The following is a 21,608-nucleotide window of genomic DNA, read 5'->3' as shown; positions in this document are numbered from 1 at the left end:
GACGTACATGAGCACAACAAAGGGTGGGTTTTGGATGATACTGCTAGACGGATTACACGCTGTACAGTGTTGATACATATGTATCACGAGCGACGTATGTCACTATTATTATACATATACGTACATACGTGTGTGAGATACGTGTACACACGCAGCAAATAGTAGGATATATAATGTGCGCGAACGCGAGTGTCACGTGTGTCGCAGAAGATCGATATGCGAAACAGTGCGCGCTACATGTACACATACACATACTTTCCTTCAATGTCACGATGTGCATGTATGTGTGCATATGTATAATAACGCAATAAAATTAATACTATACATCGTCATTCCGTTGTATGTACTACTCCTATTTGCATCTCCATGCGTTTTTTATTTTTTGTCATATCAAGTTCCAAATTTGATCGAAAATTCACGTAAGGGGGTCAGAATGTCGCTCGATTGAAGTTCATCAATCTCTAATTTTTCGTTTAACGTCGCTGTATTTTACATTGTCATTCGTTCGTCGATAAATAGTGATTATCGTAATTACACATCTCTTTTTCGCTCATGTTTTCTTTTTCTCGCTCACTCATTTTTTGTACAATCAGTCGTTTTACACTCGCCACCAGAGGTCTTCCGGGTGTGTTTGCAATTCCAGAATCCTCTTCCTCCATCTCCACGCGAGTCTCGTTGTTATGGCTGACTATGGCACTATGAAAATAATCGCCGTCTCCCGCGACTCGTCGCAACGATTAATCAATAATCGGTTGAGGGAGTATTTCGATCATGGATCTAGAACGGGACGACGCTAACATCTACGAGCTCATCACGCAGCTGGTCAGGCACACGTTGCAGATGAATCGCTCAGAGAATGGGAGTTCCTACATGCCGCCCAAGAGCGATGTCAAGATAGTGAAGGACTTTCGCTCGAAGGCTTATGAGATATTGTTAAATAAGAGTAATAAGACGTACAATCAAGGTACATTTGTATGCCTTAAAACAAGGAATGGAACAAGATTAAATAAACAAGACAAAGAAATAATATCGATTTTTTTTTCAAGTAACAATACTTTGTTGACACAATTACAGGAAATGCAGCAAATTCTGATCCTCTAATGGAGATCTTGAAGCATGCTTTCGTTCTTAGACTAGCCCTGAAACGCGTGTCAGAGGCGAAAAAGTTAGAAAGTTTGATAAGCGAGCTATGTTCCATGGAGGGTGATAAAGATACTGTCATTTTTACATTGCAATTGTTGGTAGAGCTCAAAAACTTTCAAACTGACACAGGAACTCCATTGGTACTTATAATATTACATATTTAATCTCACAATTAATTTTTCAAATTGATATTAAAGCTAATTTGAGTCAAATTTTGTTCAGGATGTATTTCATTATGGTAAAACTAATCCCTTCTTGCCTGAGAATGTTACATCTACGAATGGTGTACCAATGTTTCAAACATATCCCATGGAATCCTTTATCTTGTCAGAAAAGTTTGAAGCGATGCTGGGCATACGCAGAACCTATACTAGACAAGATACAGCGACCAATTTTGTTAGCAGAGAATCTTTCGAAGATCAGTGTGTATCAAAAGCTACTCTAGGTATCCAAATGATTAGGTATGATCGCAGTGATGTTAAGTCTTATTTTCTGTAAATAAATATCAATTTTTCACTTATTATTTTAGGTGTAATAATGCTATTGAAATGTTCCCCTGCATATCAAGCTGTACTGAAAATACAGCAAAACAATATAACATGGTTACTCCTTTCTCAACACATATTATGGTATGATATATATATATGTATGTATTTTATATACATTTGTTGTTTATAGTTATGAATCATATTTTTTATCAGGTAGAACAAACAAATAAGGTATATTTATCTACACAAAGATTTATGTCAAATATGACTTTACCCTGTGAATGGATAAAGTCTGTAGATAATCAAATTGAGAATCGTTTCTATGCTGTGTCGTTGGAAAAATCTGATCGTAGTTTTACAAATGAATCAAAAAACGTCACAAGTAACATTGATTGGAAAGAGGTACTATTTTCTGGCGATTGTGTCTCCAAATTACGAACGTGGGAATCTCTTGGAACACCGGAATTTTCCAAACAGTTGTTATTTGTCACCGATCTGCCAGAGACTGCGCTGCACTTAGCAAGGATAAGAGAAACAAGTATTTTATCATTGCTGCCAAAGAAGGTAAAAACGATAATGCTTGTGCAAATGCATCATGCAAAAATTGTTCTCTTTGTATGTTATAGGCAATGAATTCCATATCCCTAATGCTAGAGGTTTCGTCTGAGAAATTTTTATCAGATGTCAAATTATTGTTATTTGGTATAGATTCAGACTCCTTTAAATATGATACTGTGGTACGTAGATTTAATAAATTACGCAATTGCGAGTTTTATATGTTATGCTAGTCTTATTTCAGACAGGATTTAAATTGGAGGAGAACATTATAGTGCATGGCATAAGCTTCGAGTCATTGAAAGTTACTTGCCAAGAAGCATTTTGTTGGGGCAACAGTTTCAAGTCTTTGTCGCATCTTATCACGCCCGATCCACAAACTGGTAAATTGCAGCAGAACGGTCTTATATTCAAGGTATCTATAATTGCACAAATTTTTATGATACAGGCTATTTATATTTTTTAATTACATGCAATTAAATTATAGGCAATGTGCGCCAATATTAAAGAGCTACTCCTTTACTATCGTTCGGCATTGCAAAGAATTCTTAACAAACATAAATTTCCCGGATTGTTAAGCCTGTTCAAACAGATTCATCCACTGGCGAGTTTAATCGTGGAAGTTGCGAAACTATGCGGCTGTAGCACAAATAAATGCATTTTAAGCGATGGTAGTGGAATTTTGACTCACATTTACAAAGAGGTGACCAATGTCACCAATCCGAAGGTCGCATTGGTGTTTTATTCCATATTAAAATCGTGCTGTGAAGTCTACTTTCAGTAAGAAAACGTTTTTTTCGTGTTTTTTTTTTTTTTTTATAAAAAGGCAAAGAATGCTAAATCAAATATTTACTAATTATTCTTATAGATTGTTGCAAAATTGGTTGTTCGAGGGGATGTGCGATGATATTTACGGAGAATTTATGATTCAAGCACGGTCTCATTATCTGCGAAAGAGAGGACGCAAGTTTTGGACGGAAGGTTTCGCTATCGATACCAAATCGGTACCTGGTTTCTTATCTGAATTGTCGGAGTCGATACTGCAATGTGGGAAGACGTTGCGACTTTTAAAAATCTGCAGTCCAAAGGTCATTACTTTTCATTACTGAAGCTAATTTGTTTTCATTAATTTAATTGTGAATTAAATAAAAAGATTTTTTAACGTTTGCATTTTAGAATCCTGTATGTAATGTTTCTCTCAACGCTCAACCGGAAGTGAGGGTCTGCTTGAGTGTGTCCATGCTGCGAGAGCAATTGCTAAGATGTCAAGAATACGAACGTAAAGGCGAGGCGGCATTGGGACCAATCGTATCTCTATTATCCGCAATTCAGGATGAAAAGAAAGCTGAGAAAGAAATGGCTGAGCTCGTGATACGCGCACAACATGAAACGTTGTCGAGGCTGGATAGTAAGATATTCTTACGTTTCCAATTTTTATCGAATTCTAAATTAAAGATGCACATATGTAACAGTTTCCATGATATTTCCTTTAGAGCAACGCGAGGAACTCAACATGAAAGCTGCGCAAAGTAAACGAGAATTGCTGCAAGAATTGAAACAACAGGCAGAAGCGAGCGCTTTGATTAAAGAAAAGGAAAAGGAGAATGAACTGCTAGCTGACAAATTGTTACTCGAAAAGATTAATCGAGAGCAGGAAGAAATGCGGGAACAACAGCAAGCCGAAAGGTGAGGTTTAATATCTTAAATTTAAATGAAGGTAAATGATTGTTACTCATTTTAATTTTAAATATTAATGATTTCGCTTGTTTCAGAGAAAATCTTGTAAATTATTATGCTAAATTAACTGCTGATATAGAGAGTAACCGTGCACGATCTATTTGGCGAAAGACGCGAATGAGTTATTTAGAAAGACGAGCGGAATTATTAAAATCTCTAAAGAGACTCGATATGAAAATATCGGAAAATGCTACTACGTTAAGTTCCGATGAAAATATAGTCGTCGATATCGACGAACAAAATAAAAATACTTCGCCCGAAGCAGAAGTTGCGTCCAACCAAGACGAAAATAGCAACTTTGCAGAAAACGGCTTGTTGGATGTAGCTACGACAGACATTTCCGATCAGAGCAGCCCTAAAGATCTTTTTAACGTTGAATGCTCGGATGTTTCGCCTGTTGAAAATTATGAGTCTGATAAAGATATTACATCGGATAAGAAAATTACAATTGAGGATTCCCTCACAACGGCGGATACGCAGAATGTACATCTACCGCAAGAAACTCCATCATTAAATTATAAGGTCTATAAGAAAAATAACGAGAAGAGCAATCTGCAAGATTTCCTGCGTGACGAAGCAATGAAAAACATCCATACGATAATAAATGATGACGATAAAACGAGCACGCTCAATACTCGTTTAAACAATATCTTGGAAGCCGACGAGGTAACCGAGAGAATTATTGGTGCTATTAACAGGCCTAAGTCCTTAGCTATCAACAGGATAGATAATATGACCGTTGCACAAACTAACAAACTTAAAGTTCTGATGCAAGAGTACGGTATGACTCCGAATAACAATGAGCTCAGTACGTTACTCACGGACAATCAAAGATTTATTGATCGCACAAATACAAACGGTAATAATCGTATATTGATTAATAGTGAATCAAGCTCAAATACGAAAGAAAACGTGAACAATAATGTCCTTTCACGAACAACTAATATCCGACTGCCAGCAGAAACGATAAACGTACACGGGCCTATGAATGACGAAGAGTATGCAAATAAGGCCAACGATACAAATAATGAAACAAATGAGCCGATATTGAATAGTATGCAGCAACAAAATAATATAGATACACCGATGTCATGTACGACTGACAATTTCACCACAGCATCAATTCATACTCCTTTGTCGCAGATACCGAATAGCGATGATATATTCGCTTTGAACGCAGGACAGGAAGTGTCATCTTTATCCGACGATATGACGAAATCGATCACAGAAGAAACAACATGCTTTGAGTCTCCAATGAGCAGTAATTTCAAGCTGCCGAATCTATTCGGTATTAGTTCCGACGTGAAATCGTCGACCCCACCTTCGTCTCTGACCATAGCTGACGTCGAGATGATCGACCATACGTCCCTTCAAGTGTACTTGGAAAAATCCATCATTATTCCCCTGCAGATACAAACCCGGCTGGTTAACAATGCGATAATTAAATACCTAGTGAATGAGCACAACATGCTTTCGCATTTGCACAGTTTACGTAGTTATTTCTTCCTCTTGAATGGTGAATTCGCAAAGAGTCTAACGGACTCGCTTTATTCGCGGCTCTACGCAATATCCGCGCCAATCGAACTCTTCAATTCCGCTACCCTTACGAATCTTTTGGAGAAGGCGCTTATGAACTCGTTCAGCAATAATTACGCCAATTCAGAACTTTTGAGTCTTTCTGCCGTTGACAAACCATGCCAGTTATACGTAAGTGTGATTATCTGTTTTTAATTATTATTATGATACTTGTTCCGATATTAATAATAGTTTCTTGCAGATTTCAGATCCGAATGTACTGGAATGTCTTTGCCTCAATTATAAGATAGCATGGCCCTTGAATATTGTTTTAGATGACATGATGATGCTGCAATACAGTAAAGTGTTCAAGTTTTTAATAATGATTGGTAGGATGTCGTGGGTACTACAGGAAGATTTTAATATAATGAAGATGGAGCGTAACGCAGTTAATTCAGACCAATATCACAAGGTAAATCATCTATCGCAGATACTGAGATATTGAGAAATCAAAAAATCATCTTATTGATTTTATATGTTTTGCGGACAGTTGCAGTTATATAGGCACTCCATGACACAATTTATGAATGCTCTTCACAATTATTTGACATGTAGCGTACTACACGCGAGTTGGAATGAGTTCGAGAAGGATCTGCAAAATTCCCGAACAATAGATCAGATTTATCTCTCGCACGTGAATTATATTAAAAGGATACTTTCAAGGTAGTCTCTGGGACTTGATTGTTTGTTTGGGACTTGTTTTTCGACACGTATGACTTATGATATTCCGATTTTTTCAGGTGTATGCTCAACACGCGTGGAGAAAAAATGCGCGTCTGCTTGATCACTATCTTTAAAATCATATTAAAGTTTCACAATCGCTTGAGGTCACAAGCTTGGACTGTCGACAGCACTGGTCGGTACAGTCATCCGAATTTCAAGAGCTTAGAGCAAATGTATCAATCGTTTTGTGAATGGCGGACGTACATGGCACACGTCGCGCACAAGTTGGCTATCAGCGGGTACCAACCGCACCTAACGCATTTTCTTAATGCTTTGAATATAAATGACATGTATGACTTAACGACGAAGCAACAATAGCACTGTGATTAAATTCCGTCTTTTACGATCGATGTATTGAGTGTAAAAGAATGTGAGTAATCTCTCTTGTAGGGATTCATTAAAAGGAATTTAATTTTCAAAAAAAGGAGAAATCTCTTATATTTATTTAGTAAAATAAGTGATAGTTACGAAACAGCCAATAATTACCGCTTACACGGATATCGATGATACATTCGTTACATCGAGTACCTTAATGCAACGACTGCAAAGGCCGTTTTTATCTAATTCAGGATATCGCCTGCACCTTTGGCAGAGCACTTTTTCAGTATTATGTAACTCAACCTGTGTCTCGGTTACCGTGGGTAATTCTATCAATACAATTGACGAAAGTTGCAAAATGTCGCATAGTTCTGACGTAGAGGATTCCTGATTTTTTTGAAGTATCTACAAAATGAAACAGATATGACTTATAATAATCACATTTGATCATTATTATTGTGAGTTAGGGACTGATATAAAATTTACGATTTATAGAAGTCCCTCACCGAAAGTGATTTATAGTCATTTTTCGAAGCCTTTAAGATGCCCGACAATTCCCATGTGTTACGATCAGCCAATGTGTGCACTTTACTTCTCAAGCTTAGAACTGTTTCTATGTGCCCAGCAATTTCCGGTTGATGCCAAGTTTCTGGTACTTTATATTCAGTATGATATAGTGGTACTGATGCTGTAAATAACACGCGGACAGTAATATAATGCGTGGAAAATGCTTTCTTATTAAATCACTTACCTAAATTTTCAGGGTGATATAACCATACTTCTTCCGCTAAATGCGGAACGATCGGCGCGATAGATCTCGCAAGTACGGTCAAGGTTTCACGCGTTACTTCTACCGCAGCCAGACGCGTTGGGGACACTGCTTCATCGCAGTAAAGTCTATCTTTTATTAAATGACAGTATATAGGCGACACGGTGTTTGTCAGGAAATACGTTACTAATTTACACACATAATGGTACAAATAATTGTCGTATAAATTTTGAATCTGTAAGATAGAGAATTGAGAATGTCATAAATAATATGTAGAGGTTTCTTAAATATCCTTACCTTTTTATTATATTGATGCAGAGAATGTAACATGTATTTGTCAAGATAGAGGTATTCCGGTTCGACTGTGATTCCCTCACTGTATGAATGTAAAACACCTAAAAGGAATCGTAAGACTAAGCGCATTTTTTGTATAGATTCGTGACTCTCGCGCAATAACGCGGTTGTAACTGGAATCTGGCTGTGTTGACACCCGTGGCTAGCTACCCACCATCTATCAATTTCTTTTTATTAATTATTTTATTTCCAAAGGTAGCAAATACATTAGCGAATATTTTTAACTGACCTCAGAGTATCCACACCATATGCCGGATCTTTACTCAAGTTTTCTCCTCCTTTGGTAATTTGCTCGGGATTTATAACGTTTCCAACTGATTTCGACATTTTCGTGGCTTTATCATCTACAGCAAATCCATGCACGAATAACGCGCTTTGGAAAAAGCGACATAAATATATAAATATGTATGAGAGCTGGTAATTAATTTCACGTTGCGTGAGCTACCTGAAAGGAGAACGTCCTTGAAGAGCAATTGATGTTAGTAAAGATGACTGAAACCAACCGCGAAATTGATCCATTCCCTCTAAATATAAATCTGCTTTATGTTCTGGTAAAACAGCCGACCACGAGAGACCGCTATCCAACCAAATGTCCATGATATCCTTTAAGAAATATAGTCACGAGTTTTGCAATCATGCATGATACTGATATTCTAAAATTTTGTTAAAAAAGATTATTATTTTTGTACATACAGTGCCTTTTTCTAAATCATCTATATTGTCATTAAATTCCTGTCGAAGTTCACGACCAATTAATTTTTCGGTCGATAGCTCCCACCAATAATCGGTTCCGTATCGTTCCATCAGTTTGCACAATCTCTCGATCCATTTTCTATAATATGAAAGTATGTGTAATCTTATTCGAAACTTGTTAATTGTATTGCTAATTAACAAAATCACCTGCTTGTATACATATCACCAGTTCGTTTATTGTGTAACACTGGTATCGGTGTTCCCCAGGATCGTTGTCGAGAAATACACCAATACGGTCGTTGCTTAACTTGAGCAATCAATGCATTCAAATACGACGTCTGATTTTGCTCCGGATATATCCTTATATTTGCGATGCTGTCCTTGCGTAAAAAAGACATAAGCCCACGTAATGAATGCGTAATAATAACATGCCCGTTTCAGAAAGATCCGGCTAACTTACAATTGCTTTCTCCTTAATAGACCTTATGTCTATAAACCATTGGTGACTCGCGCGGATGATCACAGGCTTCTTGGTTCGCCAATCGTATGGGTAGCTATGCATAATTGTGTCAGTATGCAACACGTCTTCACCAATACGTTGCAAGACCTTCGTAGCGCCATCGTTTAGAACATTTAAGCCAGAGAACTCATCACCTGCTTCTTTGGTAAAACGTCCGTCGTCGTCTATCAAAGATAACTATAACAGTGACATGGATTGACTTGATAAAATCGTGTGATGCAACTAATTAGAATATAAATTACATTGTCATCGATAAAAGATAGCTTACAACTGGTATATTATTCTCAATTGCGATGAGAAAGTCCTCGGGTCCGTGCGCGGGAGCTGTATGAACCAAGCCAGTACCAACATCAGTTGTAATGTGACGTCCAGATAAGAATGGTAAACTTTGTTTCGTAACAGGATGAAGATACTTGGCGTTGCCTAAATCTTGCCCTATTAATAAATCCATCTTTCATTTATTACTCAGTTGCCACACACAAAGTGTCTAATAATAAGGTTTCAAAGTATACATTTATGAATATAACATATGTGTAGCAAACTATTACCCAAAACAGTCGTAATAAAATTTAATGGACCAAGCTTCTTCTTAATATTAGTTAAGCACTCTTGTGCAAGAATATACAGATTTTGTGAATTATCTTCCACAATACAGTATACAACATCATTGGAGAAAGCTATAGCTTGATTAGCTATCAATGACCATGGTGTAGTAGTCCAAATAAGGGCATAAAGTGGTCTATTTTCCAAGTCTTTTAATCTCGAGGCTAATGTGTGTGTGTCAAGTCGCATGCGAATAATAACACTTTTGCTCTCATGAGATTTGTCGTATTCCAATTCTGATTCTGCTAATGCTGTTCTACAATTACAAAAATAAAAAAATTAAAAGCTAAAGGTACCTTTTTAGAGTGATCTATAGATATTTCTCATTTGTACCTGGAGGACGGTGACCAATATACTGGTTTAAAGGCTCTAAAGACAAGTCCTTTGTCGTATAGATTTATAAATTGTTGCATCTGGTTTTTTACGTATGAGGTATAGTTTGTAAAATAACATCCTGATTCATTCCAATCAGCCATAATACCCCATGACGTAAAAGCTTGTCGCTGCTTTATGATAGCGTCGCTTGCATATCTTTCAGCTACAAATGACAAATTTTAGGAGAACAAGAAATATCGCGTGTTGAGAGGTTTATATACCAATATACCTTTGCGGCGAATTTCTAAAGGATTGTTATCTTTTATATCACCAAGTACTTTTTGTTCAATTGGCAAACCATGACAATCCCAACCTGGGATATAATGTACTCTTTTGCCTGATATAATTTTGCTTCTTAAAGTAATATCCTTAAGGACCTAAGAGAACAAAAATAATTCCTAAATATTAGTATAATAACAGGATGAGCCATAAAACTCTTTATTAATGAAAACCTTGTTAATAGCATGACCCATGTGCGGCCTTCCATTTGCATACGGTGGTCCATCGTGCAAGATAAAGTCTGGTCCTTCAAGATTCTGCCTCTGCCAGTTGTATAATTCTAAGAAGCCGCATTTCTATAGCACACCGGAAAAGTCATAGTATATTAGATTACCATTGTTTAGTATAGTTAAATCATAACAGCTAAGATTTATGCAAACATTCAGCGATTTTATCGGAAACTAGACGTTCTAATTTAGATGATAAATAATGAAAAAAAAGGTAGATAGACAAAGAGAATCCACCTCTATTAAATAACTATCCATTTCTACTCGTTTTTTGCCGCCAAGTCGCGCCGGGAAATTGGTTTGTGGCAGCAACACAGTTTTTGTGTAACTTTGTTTTGTGGCGCTCTTCACGCCTCTCATCCATATTGCGTGATAGAATTCTGCGTAAGTCCGCAAAGTAAACTCGGTTGTCTTAAACAAACGCCTCATCTTCGCGTTAAGAACAGACATCCAAATACAAAAAGACACCCCGTTTTTTAACCTTATCTCCTAACCTCAATTCCTTCACTCGAACCTGTTACGCCATTTTTAAATGCCACAATCTCATCGACTTCATACACGCATGTGCCGTGCACTACGATCTATTTGAAATAAGACTCACTAACAATATACCGTGAAATGTCGATATTTCATCCTCTACGTCGAGTTTCTGAAACTTTTACTTTTACTCCTGTTAACTGTTTTGGATTTATTTTCATCATTTGTTATATTTTTCATTATTTATATTATCTATATTTTTAATATCTTTTAATAGAGAAATATCGAAAGAAATTTTTGTTTTATAAATAATACTGACAATACATCACCGTCTCTCAAAATTTAGTGTTTACAATTCTGTTTATATGTACGTTTTGATTGTGTGAGAATCATCTCAACGTCTGTTATTTAATTATTATGAAAAAAATTGTTATCTATTTTACATCCCTTTAATAACCCGCGTCATCTGGTAAGATAATACGCAGTATCTTTAAAGAAGGTGACCGACTAATTTTATTGATGTTAAATTTGTAATTGCTAAATTTTAGTTGTCGTTGAACTGTTTCAAGGAAAACTTTTGGCTCTTACAGGTAATATGTGTACTTATTAACAGATTATTTATACGAATATATATTCCGTCATTTTAACACATTAACGTAAATTCGGCAATTTATAAAGCTTCAAAATCCATTATCTAAATTTGTGCACAAAAGACGTTCTATTTAATCGTATAACGTGAGAGTGATAAATATATTATCTGTGATTAATATTTTCTTGCTCTGATATTCATTTGCGAGAGTAACGCACAATTAATTTAATTTACATTCTATTTCTCGACATTATAAGATACTAAAATATTTTTTGTAAAAAAGTATGTACAGATTCAACTTGTCTGCACCGGGTACAGTGCTTTTATGCGGACAGCCAAGATTCAACAAAACTTGTATAGCAGCCAGTTTAAACAAACGTACCAAACTCTCATTTTCTTCGTTTCCTCAAGCAGTAGTGCGAACAGATTTTATCGAAATCAATTTCTTCGATATTCAATTACACATGAAAATACCTACGCGCTTGTTTTTCATGCATCTCTTCCGCGAAGCTGAAAATAATATATATAATATTGTTAAGCTGCATGAAACAGTAAAAAAGTTTGTCCATACTTCCATAAGTAGCTTCTACGACAGAACTAATAATGCTCATAAATCAAGTTTACATACATTCTTTTTTCTCCTCGTTCTTATAGCTATTAAAGAACGTATCAGCATAACATCATCTTTTATTGTAAACCTAACGACGAATTTGCCTATCGGTGAAGGCTTGGGCAGTTCGGCATCATTCGCGGTATGTCTCGCGGCGTGTTTCTGGCGTTGGTCCCTTCTGCAGAAAGGGACTGTCGTCTACAAATTCCGCATACATGATCTTGTGAACATCAAGAAGTATGCTCAATATTGTGATTCTTTTATATACAATTCCTCGACTGAGCTCGCTACCATGATATCGACGTATGGTAGGATACAAGTATTCGGCGAAAGGGAAGTAAGTTTGTCAACATTAAAGTCTTTCCCTAATTTGCCAAGCATGAACATCCTGCTAGTCTTCTCGAATGTTCGTCATAAAACGATAATGAAATTGCTAAGCGAAAGGAGAGTGAAAAATTTGGAATATTTATCGTCTGGAGTATCAACCTCGATCGATTTCATCCTGAATAGTATCGAACTAATGTCGACTAAATTTATTCATACGCTTGATATTATTGATGAAAAAATGTCTGAATCTAAAAAGCATGAGAGCAGCCAATCTGTTGATCTAGGAGACAATTATAAAACATTATTAGTAAGTGTTATTTTTCGAATTTCGGTATAATTTTATTACACGTACTTGTGATGACCCTATCTGATCTTACAGAATATAGAGATTCCCGCACAAAGCTACATGTTGGAAAATTTAATCATTTTTTAACGTATTTTGCAGGATATTATTCACATGAATCAAGGACTATTAAAAGCATTAGATGTGTCGCATCCAAACATGGACATTATTTGCGCAATTGCTCGAAGTTTTTTATTCGCGGGGAATCTTGCGAGTAAAGGTGGAGGTGGATACGCTTTCATTTTATTATTGAATGACGTGGGTGAAAATATCCAAAAGCTTATCACGATGTTAAAATCATACAATTTTTCTGCTGAGGAAGTCACTATAAATTGCTGCGGAATAACAGTTGAATAACGATTAAATTAACAATTATAATTTAAAGAAACAAAATTAAGGCACAAATAAATATATGTGAGCAACGTACTATTAAAAAATGACTTAATTACCACAAGTATGCAGAAAAATGTACGGATATATTAATTATAATATATTCTGTGTGTTAATGGATTGTAGGAATATTAAAAATACAAATACGTTAAGGTTATAACATAAAATAATAACAAAATATAAACTATAGTTAATATGTGACAATGCCAGAATATCTGGATATAAATTTTTTATTATACATGAACATTTATTATATATTGTACGTTATATTATATTTTACACATACATACCATATATATTACTCTATTTTTTTATGTTTTTATTGTGTACGTATGCATGTATATGAATGATATATAAATCATTTAATTTGACCAGCGTTCTTTAGCAGACAAGCCTAACAATGTTAAAATTTATATTTATGTTTATATTTAGGTACTTTCTATGTGTCAGTATAAAATAGCCTATTATACGAACGTTACGAAGAAGACATCGTTATTTTCCGTCCGCACGCATTCCTTTATATACTATCATTCTGAAAAATATATGTAACATTGTTTATGTTAAAATTTATAGATTAATTTAAAATGATTATTGAACTTCTCATTATTTAAATAAATATCTGTCGCAGTCGTGGATTTATTATAAGGAGAGCTCTTGCTGCCTTACAGTCTTTCTAGTAAGAGCGTGGCAGACCTCAAAAGAAAAATGGCTTATTAGCTTTAAATTTATACTGATTGTATTTAGTAGGATTATGGCCAAAATGCAATAATATTAATAAGGTGTGAAGTCGTCAGCTGCGTCTATAATAAAATACTAAAGAAATCGCATGTTTACGTGGGAAAGACCTATAGATTCGTCGAATTTCATTTTTTTAAGCACTTCGAAGTTGATGTCAGTCTTCCACGAAGCTTCCTCTTGATGAGTGACTATACATTTTGAATGAAATTCCCATCGGGTGATTGTGAAGGCTAGTGAAGTGTTTCGATGTCATTTCCTTCTTTCCAGGACGTGCATAGCCGGCTTCGGTGTTTGGAGTCATTATCCTCTTGGAGTAATCAATCTTTATTTTTACTGATAAACCAGCGTTGGGCAGACGGAATCAAAGCTTTTTGGTATATTTTTAACAATAACAAGAAAGAAGGAAGCACAAAGCGAAGCCTATCGGTCAAAGCTAGATCAAGATGCTTATTATCATTATGTGTGAATTTATATATCGCGTATGTGTAATTCTCTCAATCGCGTGCCGAACATTTTTTCAGACTTACAACGCAACTCTAAATAACTACCGCGGTAATATCACTTTAGTTAGATTGACAATACAATCTAACAAATTTCGATGCTTATAGCATCTTATTAGATCTTAATAATATGTTGAAAGACATATATTAAAATTTAATATTTTTAACATTTTCTCAGCATTCAGGTAGTCAGTAAAGAGATAAAGCTTGCTTTGAAAAAAGACGCATAGGCAGCACTCATTTTGAAAGTCGTTTATTCTAAGGACGGGATTACACCTTGACGGAAAAACGAAAAACGGAAAAGCAGTAGCCAATCAGATCTCACGCTGGTAATCGACTTTCTGTTAGTTTTGTACTACTTATTACCAACGCGAGTTCTGATTGGCTACAGCTTCTCCGCTTTCCGCTTTCCCGTCAAGGTGTGAACCCGGCCTTACTTTTATTCCTATTAACTATTTTCGATTTATTTTCATCATTTGTCATATTTTTCATTATTTCTATATATTATGTATATTTTTAATATCTTGAAATAGAGAAATATCGAAAGAAATTTTTATAAATAATACTGACAATACATCACCGTCTCTCAAAATTTAATGTTTACAATTCTGTTTATGTACGTTTTGATTGTGTGAGAGTCATCTCAACGTCTCTTAAATTATTATGAAAAAAATTGTTATCTTTTTTACATCCCTTTAACCGTCTTCTTGTAAGATAATACGCAGTATCTTTAAAGAAGGTGACCGACTAATTTGACTGATGTTAAATTTGTAAATGCTAAATTTTAGTTGTCGTTGAACTGTTTCAAGGAAAATTTGGCTCTTACAGGTAATGTACCTATGTGTATTTATTAACAGATTATTTATACGCGAATACATATTCCGACCTTTTAACACATTATAACGTAATTTCAACAATTTATAAAGCTTCAGTGATTCAAAATGCATTATCTAAATTTGTGCACAAAAAAAGAGAAAGATAATTTAAATTATCTCGTTAATAATTAACAGAATAAGAAAAGCCAAGCAGATGATTATATAATGTAGATTCGTGTTAGATTTCGTACAAGTGTATGTACAGGACTGATAATAATTGCTGGCGAGTAATTTTTGTCAGAGTTAATTAATACGTTTTACTTAATCGTACGACGTGAGGGTGATAAAATATTATCTGTGATTAATATTTTCTTGCTCTGATATTTATTTGCGAGTGTAACGCACAATCTTATGCAGAATTTAATTTACATTCTATTTCTCGACATTATAAGACACTAAAATTTTTTTTTTTTAGAGTATGTACAGATTCAACTTGTCCGCACCGGGTACTGTGTTCTTATGCGGAGATCCCAATAGATTTGACAAAATTTGTATAGCGGCCAGTTTAAACAAATGTACCAAACTCTCATTTTCTTCGTTTCCTCAAGCAAGAATGCGAACAGATTTTATCAGAATAAATTTCTCCGATATCCAATTAGATATAAAAATACCTATGCGCTTGTTTTTCATGCAACTCTTCCGCGAAGCTAAAAATAATAAATGTAATGTTGCTGAGCTGAATGAAACAGTAAAAAAGTTTGTCCTTACTTCCATAAGTTGCTTCTACGACAAAAGTAATGATGCTCATAAATCAAGTTTACATACATTCTTTTTTCTCCTCGTTCTTATAGCTATTATAGAACGTATCAACATAACTTCATCTTTTATTGTGAACCTATCGACGAAATTGCCAATCGGTGAGGGCTTGGGCAGTTCTGCATCGTTCGCGGTATGTCTCGCGGCGTGTTTTGTGCGTTGGTCCCTTCTACAAAAAGGAATTGTCGTCTACGAATTCCGCAAACATGATCTTGAAAACATCTTGCAGTATGCTCAATATTGTGATTTTTTTATATACAATTCCTCGACTGAGATCGCTACCATGATATCCACGTATGGTAGGATACAAGTATTCGGCGAAAGGGAAGTAAGTGAGTCAACATTAAAGTCTTTCCCTAATTTGCCAAGCATGAAAATCCTGCTAGTCTTCTCGAATGTTTGTCATCATAAAACGACAATAAAGTTGCTAAGCGAAAGGAGAGTGCAAATGGAAGCGTTGGGATATTCATCGTCTGGAGTATCAACCTTGATCGATTTCATCTTGAATAGTATCGAACTAATGTCGACTAAATTTATTCATACGCTTGATATTATTGATGAAAAAATGTCTGAATCTAAAAAGCATGAGAGCAGCCAATCTGTTGATCTAGGAGACAATTATAAAACATTATTAGTAAGTGTTATTTTTCGAATTTCGGTATAATTTTATTACACGTACTTGTGATGACCCTATCTGATCTTACAGAATATAGAGATTCCCGCACAAAGCTACATGTTGGAAAATTTAATCATTTTTTAACGTATTTTGCAGGATATTATTCACATGAATCAAGGACTATTAAAAGCATTAGACGTGTCGCATCCAAACATGGACATTATTTGCGCAATTGCTCGAAGTTTTTCATTCGCGGGGAATCTTGCGAGTAAAGGTGGAGGTGGATACGCTTTCATTTTATTATTGAATGACATGGGTGAAAACATCCAAAAGCTTATCACGATGTTAAAATCACACGATTTTTCTGCTGAGGAAGTCACTATAAATTGCTGCGGAATAACAGTTGAATAATGATTAAATTATAACAATTAATTTAAAGAAACAAAATTAAGGCACAAATAAATATGAGCAACGTACTATTGAAAATGACTTAATTACAAGTATGCAAAATATAAACTTCAGTTAATATGAATATGTGACAATGTCAGAATGTCTGGAAATAAATTTTTTATTATATATGAACATTTACTATAAATTGTACGGTAATTATTTAGAATAGGGGAGGCAGCACCGATGACCTTGACCTTGACATATGTTATCAAGGTCATAACCCTGAGTAACCCCCAACAGATTTTAGCCGTCGCTCGTCCTTGATTTTTACCATCTGTCATTCAATATTACACCTGTTTTTCGAATAACAAATTTTTCATCGTGAAAAGCATGTACAAGTTTAACTTGTGCGTACCGGGCACGATGCTTTTATACGGAGAAGCCATAAAACGGAACAAAAGCTGTATAGTATAATAGCTAGTTTAGACATATGTGTACCACATTCACATTTTCTTCGTTTCCTATAGTAGCAGCAGTAAGTAGTTCGAACAAATTTTATCGAAATATATTTCTCCAATATCCGATTACACGTAAAAATACTTTCACGCGAATATTTTATACACTTTTATATGGCAAAGATGACAATTGCACACTTACTGGCATGATTCAGTTGTGTAAAATAGTAAAAGAGTTTATCACTTCTTTGATGGACTATAACGCGGTATTTATGAACCTAGCAACCACGCTCATCTGCAGTTAAGTTTACAAGCTTTCTGTTTTCTTCTCGTTTCTATCAGCTATAAAAAACTATCAATCTTTTTTTATTGTAAAACTATCAACGAAATTGCTAATCAGATGGTTTGGGCAGATCGGTATCGCTTGCTGTAAAATATTTATCACATTATATTTATATAATGAATGAAAAGTTTTTGCGTACTTAATATTAGATATGTTAATTAATTTTTACGTCAATAATCTTACTAGAAATAAAAATTTATGAAAAATTGGCAATTATTGATAATGCCATTCGGAAATTTAAAAAATAATGTCCAAGATTTTCAATGATATATATAAATGTTTTCTTTTATGCGTAAAATTTTGATGCTCAAAATTGATCTCGTTTGTAATCTCTATTGTAATAGCAAGTCACTATTCGTTTATGAATATTTTCAAACAAATTTTTAATAACGACAATGTTCTACGAATATTTTTCGCTGATCTCTCTGATGCTGAATGAAAATTTTTGTTTATTGATTTGGCATTAATGTGCTCAAGATCTAATACATTATAAGCAGAAATCACACAATATATATATATATATATATAAGCTTTATTATTCTTTCTCCTATAAATCTTCGTTTCTTTGTAAATCATCAATTCAAGATGTACATCGTATATTAGGATTTTTATTAAAAAGTTCGACAATTTAGAGCCAACGGTAAACAAGACTCGAGGAAAGGACACATTCGAGACGCTATTCGAATAATTTTTCTTGTATTTCTTTCACATCTCAACCACGGCACCAGGTGAATTCGGGCGCAAGAAATTTCTCTTGATTTTCAACGGGCGTAATTAAGCGCGCGCGCCACGCCGAGCTGACGCGACACGGACAATAGATGAGCCGGGCGGGTAGCCTTAATTAAATGGTAAAGGCGGCCGATTAGTTGGCAAACTCGCGATAGTGGAAATTTATTATATCCAATGCACAACCCGCGGGGTCTCACGTGCGGCGTTCCTCCACCGTCTTTCGTGCCATCGTCGTTACCGCACCCCGTCGCCCATCTTCCAGGCTGGCGAGTCGGGGGTTGGTTTGTCGCGCATAAATCCTGCCGGTCTCCAGATGAGATACACGCCGCCCGCCGCCACGCGACGATCAGATAGATGCTTAATGCAATTATACGCCTCGGAAGGAGCACCGATAGACCAGCTGCAGTTTTCATGAGATTGCACGTGGCCAAGCTTGTTCGCGTCGCGGATCAACGAAGTGTAATTTTCCGTTGTCCCGCGCGAAAGAAGGACCTTGGACTTTTTGGGGACGCAGATTATCGAGAGGAAAGTTTACAAAGTTAAATCCGTTCGTGTCTTACCTCGAAAGGAAAGGCATGGGAAGTAGAGAAAAGAAACGCGATAATATATCATGATTTATGTAAAATAAACAATTACGAGATTAATTAATCGAGGCTGTCATATTATTATATATTTTCAGTCGAGTGTTGAAGAAAGGATGTTATATAGACCGCGGTACGTCTATCGACCGGGGGAAGAACGAAGATCAATTCGTGCACTTCTCGCGCAGACGGCTGATTACCCGCATCCTGATTATCGAACCTAACCAGGGAACACAAGCCTGCCCGCTCCGCAAACAGGCCCGTCCGTGTTCGAGGCGCTGTGTCGGCCAAAACTGTGTATGGTCACGATGGAACATAGAAAGTGTTTCGTTCACCACCATGTGAACGAGATAGCGAACAGATCCGCGCGCATATAGCGTCACGCTGTGGACGAATTGGTCTCTGTTTGGCGAAGAGAGTAACGATCTTTTTCGAGAAGAATCGATCAGGGCTCTCCGGAGATCGGTCTAAATTGATCAGTGCTCCACGGCTTCATTATCATACTCTCTGTATTTAGCGCCCAAGTGAGTCGGAGGTTCGTTCGCCAAAGATATACTACACCGCATACGGGATCGCGCCGCGCACATATTTGCAGATTAATCTGAATCCAATTCTCTCGGATTTTCGCGAAGAAACGCCTCCGACCATACGTTGTTGCACTGAACTCCACGATTATGCGCGATCGATGCGCGGGGGGAGGGGGGGGGAGAAGGTCGGTGATATATTCGCATATTTCGGCGTATATCCCGGCGCACCTCGACGAATTCTGCTGTTCTATCTCGACGTGCTTGGCGTGCTCCGCGTTACTCTGGTTTACTCCGACATATTCTCTCTCTCTCTCTCTCTCTCTCTCCTTTCTGTCCCTACGACGTAATCAATATATCGTGTTGCTGAGACCTTCTCGGCGTCGTCGGCGGGTAGGTTTAGGCATGGCTTTTCAGGTATAGCCAGACAGAGACGCGCCAGCCCTGGGTAGATATGTATCGCGCACCCATGTGCACACACCCCGGTATATCTCTGTGCTAATTAATATCTCGGACACGGCATCTCCTGCCGCGCGAGATGCTGTTGTTACTATTGCTGCTGCTGCTGCTGCTGTTGCTGCTGTTACTGTTGCTGCTGCTGCTTAGCGAGGTCGAACGAGAGCGATCCGATCGTTGGTTTTTAATAAACGCTCGAGGCTAGTCTGTTCTAATAAAAACATTCTTTTTATATCCCCCACCCTCCTCTCTACCGTGTAAACCCAACGTCCTGTTAACTGTATAGTTGCTTTAGCCAACTTGAAGTAAATTTTTTATCTCAGCGAAAATATCGATGAGAGGTAATCGTGTCTCCGTGTAATTAAATCTCAAACTTTATGATTCAATTGAAGTAAAAATTTTCTCCCTTCCGGGGCTAAGTTCATCGTTATCGGTGGTAAACTTTCGACATTCAAGGAAAAGCGATTTCATATCGATCAAAAATTCTATAACAAAAAAAAAAGAGAGAATGAGATTTATCTGTTACTTCCCTTCCGTCTACTTCTACTTCTGCCTTATATACGTCGACATATATGTATATTAGTAACAAAGAGGGCTGGTGTTTACGTGGTTCAGTGTATACGTTCGGAAATTATTGATTTTACTCTCTCAAGCACATCTCGAGCAGATTCATTATTGAGTTTTAAATATATGATAAGCTCGTTAAGTTTGTTAAACGTAAAATAGAAAGGGGAATAATGAAAGAGGTGGCCGAGAAAAATGGTGTCTCTGTTCAGCATAAGGTTGAATTATCCGCGGCGGTGATAGTCCCTTTAACCGGTCATTTACTCCGAAATGCGCGTTCGCTGCATTCATAATTACTCGTTAGATTTAGTTAAATTTTACGAGAGAAATTTCCTGTGGAGAGAAAAGCGTCGCGCTCGTCGAAATTCGATAGATTCCCGCGATGAGAACCCGAGTTTGATTTCTTACACGAGATTTCTTATTTTGATTCTTTATTATTTCTTTAATCCGCAGATCTCTGGAGAACCGCCATGATCGGGATTTCCTGACTCTGGGATTATTCCGTTTCGCACCGTCTCAGCTGAATTCCCTTTCTTCCGTAGACAGTTCACGTTGATTGTGGCTGGATGCGATCGCGGCGGGTCGGTACGCAATTAATCAGCCCGTAAATGACGCCCGCCTTGCCCCGCTCGTGTTGTCGGACGAGACGACGCCGAGGCATCGGGCCTTAATTATACAGCTGGTTTGCGGCGAGCACAACGACGAGGCGTCTCTGTTTCCCCGCCGCAACAAATTGCCCCGTAATTATTCCGTGACTGTCGGAAAAGTCGGACCACATTTCGATAAAAGTACCAACGAAGTTGAACATAGCCAGAATATATCGTTAGATAGCTTAGAGCACAACGGAAATGCGAGTCTTTCTGCATGCAGTGATGTGTGAAAAGCCATGTGACAAAATTCCTCTTATTATTCTCTTAAAAATTTTCTATTTAATAATCGACTATTTTCCCTCAAGCAGTGTGTTTATAATGAAAATTTTAAGTGAG

The 21,608-nt window shown here is 36.6% G+C and overlaps 4 protein-coding genes across 5 annotated transcripts; 3 read left to right on the top strand and 1 right to left on the bottom strand.

Annotated features, from left to right (window-relative positions):
- Positions 1 to 374: 374 nt before the first annotated feature.
- On the top strand, positions 375 to 7,089 carry Grip163 (gamma-tubulin complex component 6). 2 transcript variants are annotated; one of them, XM_018546493.1, is made up of 15 exons: positions 375 to 964; positions 1,075 to 1,283; positions 1,366 to 1,604; positions 1,673 to 1,772; positions 1,845 to 2,195; positions 2,258 to 2,368; positions 2,431 to 2,601; positions 2,674 to 2,966; positions 3,055 to 3,274; positions 3,363 to 3,594; positions 3,680 to 3,872; positions 3,959 to 5,630; positions 5,701 to 5,910; positions 5,989 to 6,161; positions 6,239 to 6,645. In XM_018546493.1, exons 1-15 carry the CDS (start codon positions 772 to 774, stop codon positions 6,537 to 6,539), a joined length of 4,668 nt encoding a protein of 1,555 aa, XP_018401995.1. In that variant the 5' UTR covers positions 375 to 771; the 3' UTR covers positions 6,540 to 6,645. The 2 variants fall into 2 exon arrangements, 1 of the variants encoding a protein (XP_018401995.1); XR_001940864.1 differs by lacking the exon at positions 375 to 964 and adding an exon at positions 7,035 to 7,089 and having other exon boundaries at positions 1,187 to 1,283; positions 6,239 to 6,591.
- Positions 6,711 to 10,871, bottom strand: IleRS-m (Isoleucyl-tRNA synthetase, mitochondrial). The gene is made up of 15 exons (XM_018546494.1): positions 10,597 to 10,871; positions 10,306 to 10,428; positions 10,083 to 10,230; positions 9,812 to 10,016; positions 9,424 to 9,734; positions 9,144 to 9,310; positions 8,816 to 9,052; positions 8,563 to 8,735; positions 8,356 to 8,494; positions 8,108 to 8,265; positions 7,892 to 8,035; positions 7,606 to 7,819; positions 7,291 to 7,543; positions 7,046 to 7,227; positions 6,711 to 6,944 (listed from the first exon to the last, which is right to left on the bottom strand). Exons 1-15 carry the CDS (start codon positions 10,807 to 10,809, stop codon positions 6,711 to 6,713), a joined length of 2,901 nt encoding a protein of 966 aa, XP_018401996.1. The 5' UTR covers positions 10,810 to 10,871.
- An 838-nt stretch (positions 10,872 to 11,709) lies between these two features.
- Positions 11,710 to 13,062, top strand: LOC108779023 (mevalonate kinase-like). The gene is made up of 2 exons (XM_018546353.1): positions 11,710 to 12,669; positions 12,808 to 13,062. The coding sequence occupies exons 1-2, from the start codon at positions 11,710 to 11,712 to the stop codon at positions 13,060 to 13,062; spliced, it is 1,215 nt and encodes a 404-aa protein (XP_018401855.1).
- A 2,564-nt stretch (positions 13,063 to 15,626) lies between these two features.
- Positions 15,627 to 16,991, top strand: LOC108779022 (mevalonate kinase-like). The gene is made up of 2 exons (XM_018546352.1): positions 15,627 to 16,598; positions 16,737 to 16,991. Exons 1-2 carry the CDS (start codon positions 15,627 to 15,629, stop codon positions 16,989 to 16,991), a joined length of 1,227 nt encoding a protein of 408 aa, XP_018401854.1.
- The last annotated feature ends 4,617 nt before the right edge of the window (positions 16,992 to 21,608 follow it).

The sequence above is a fragment of the Cyphomyrmex costatus genome, unplaced genomic scaffold, assembly GCF_001594065.2.
Source record: "Cyphomyrmex costatus isolate MS0001 unplaced genomic scaffold, Ccosl1.0 scaffold55, whole genome shotgun sequence".
NCBI classification, from domain to species: domain Eukaryota; kingdom Metazoa; phylum Arthropoda; class Insecta; order Hymenoptera; family Formicidae; genus Cyphomyrmex; species Cyphomyrmex costatus.
The sequence above is the reverse complement of the archived record's forward strand: the minus strand, read 5'-3'. Positions and strand labels throughout refer to the sequence as shown.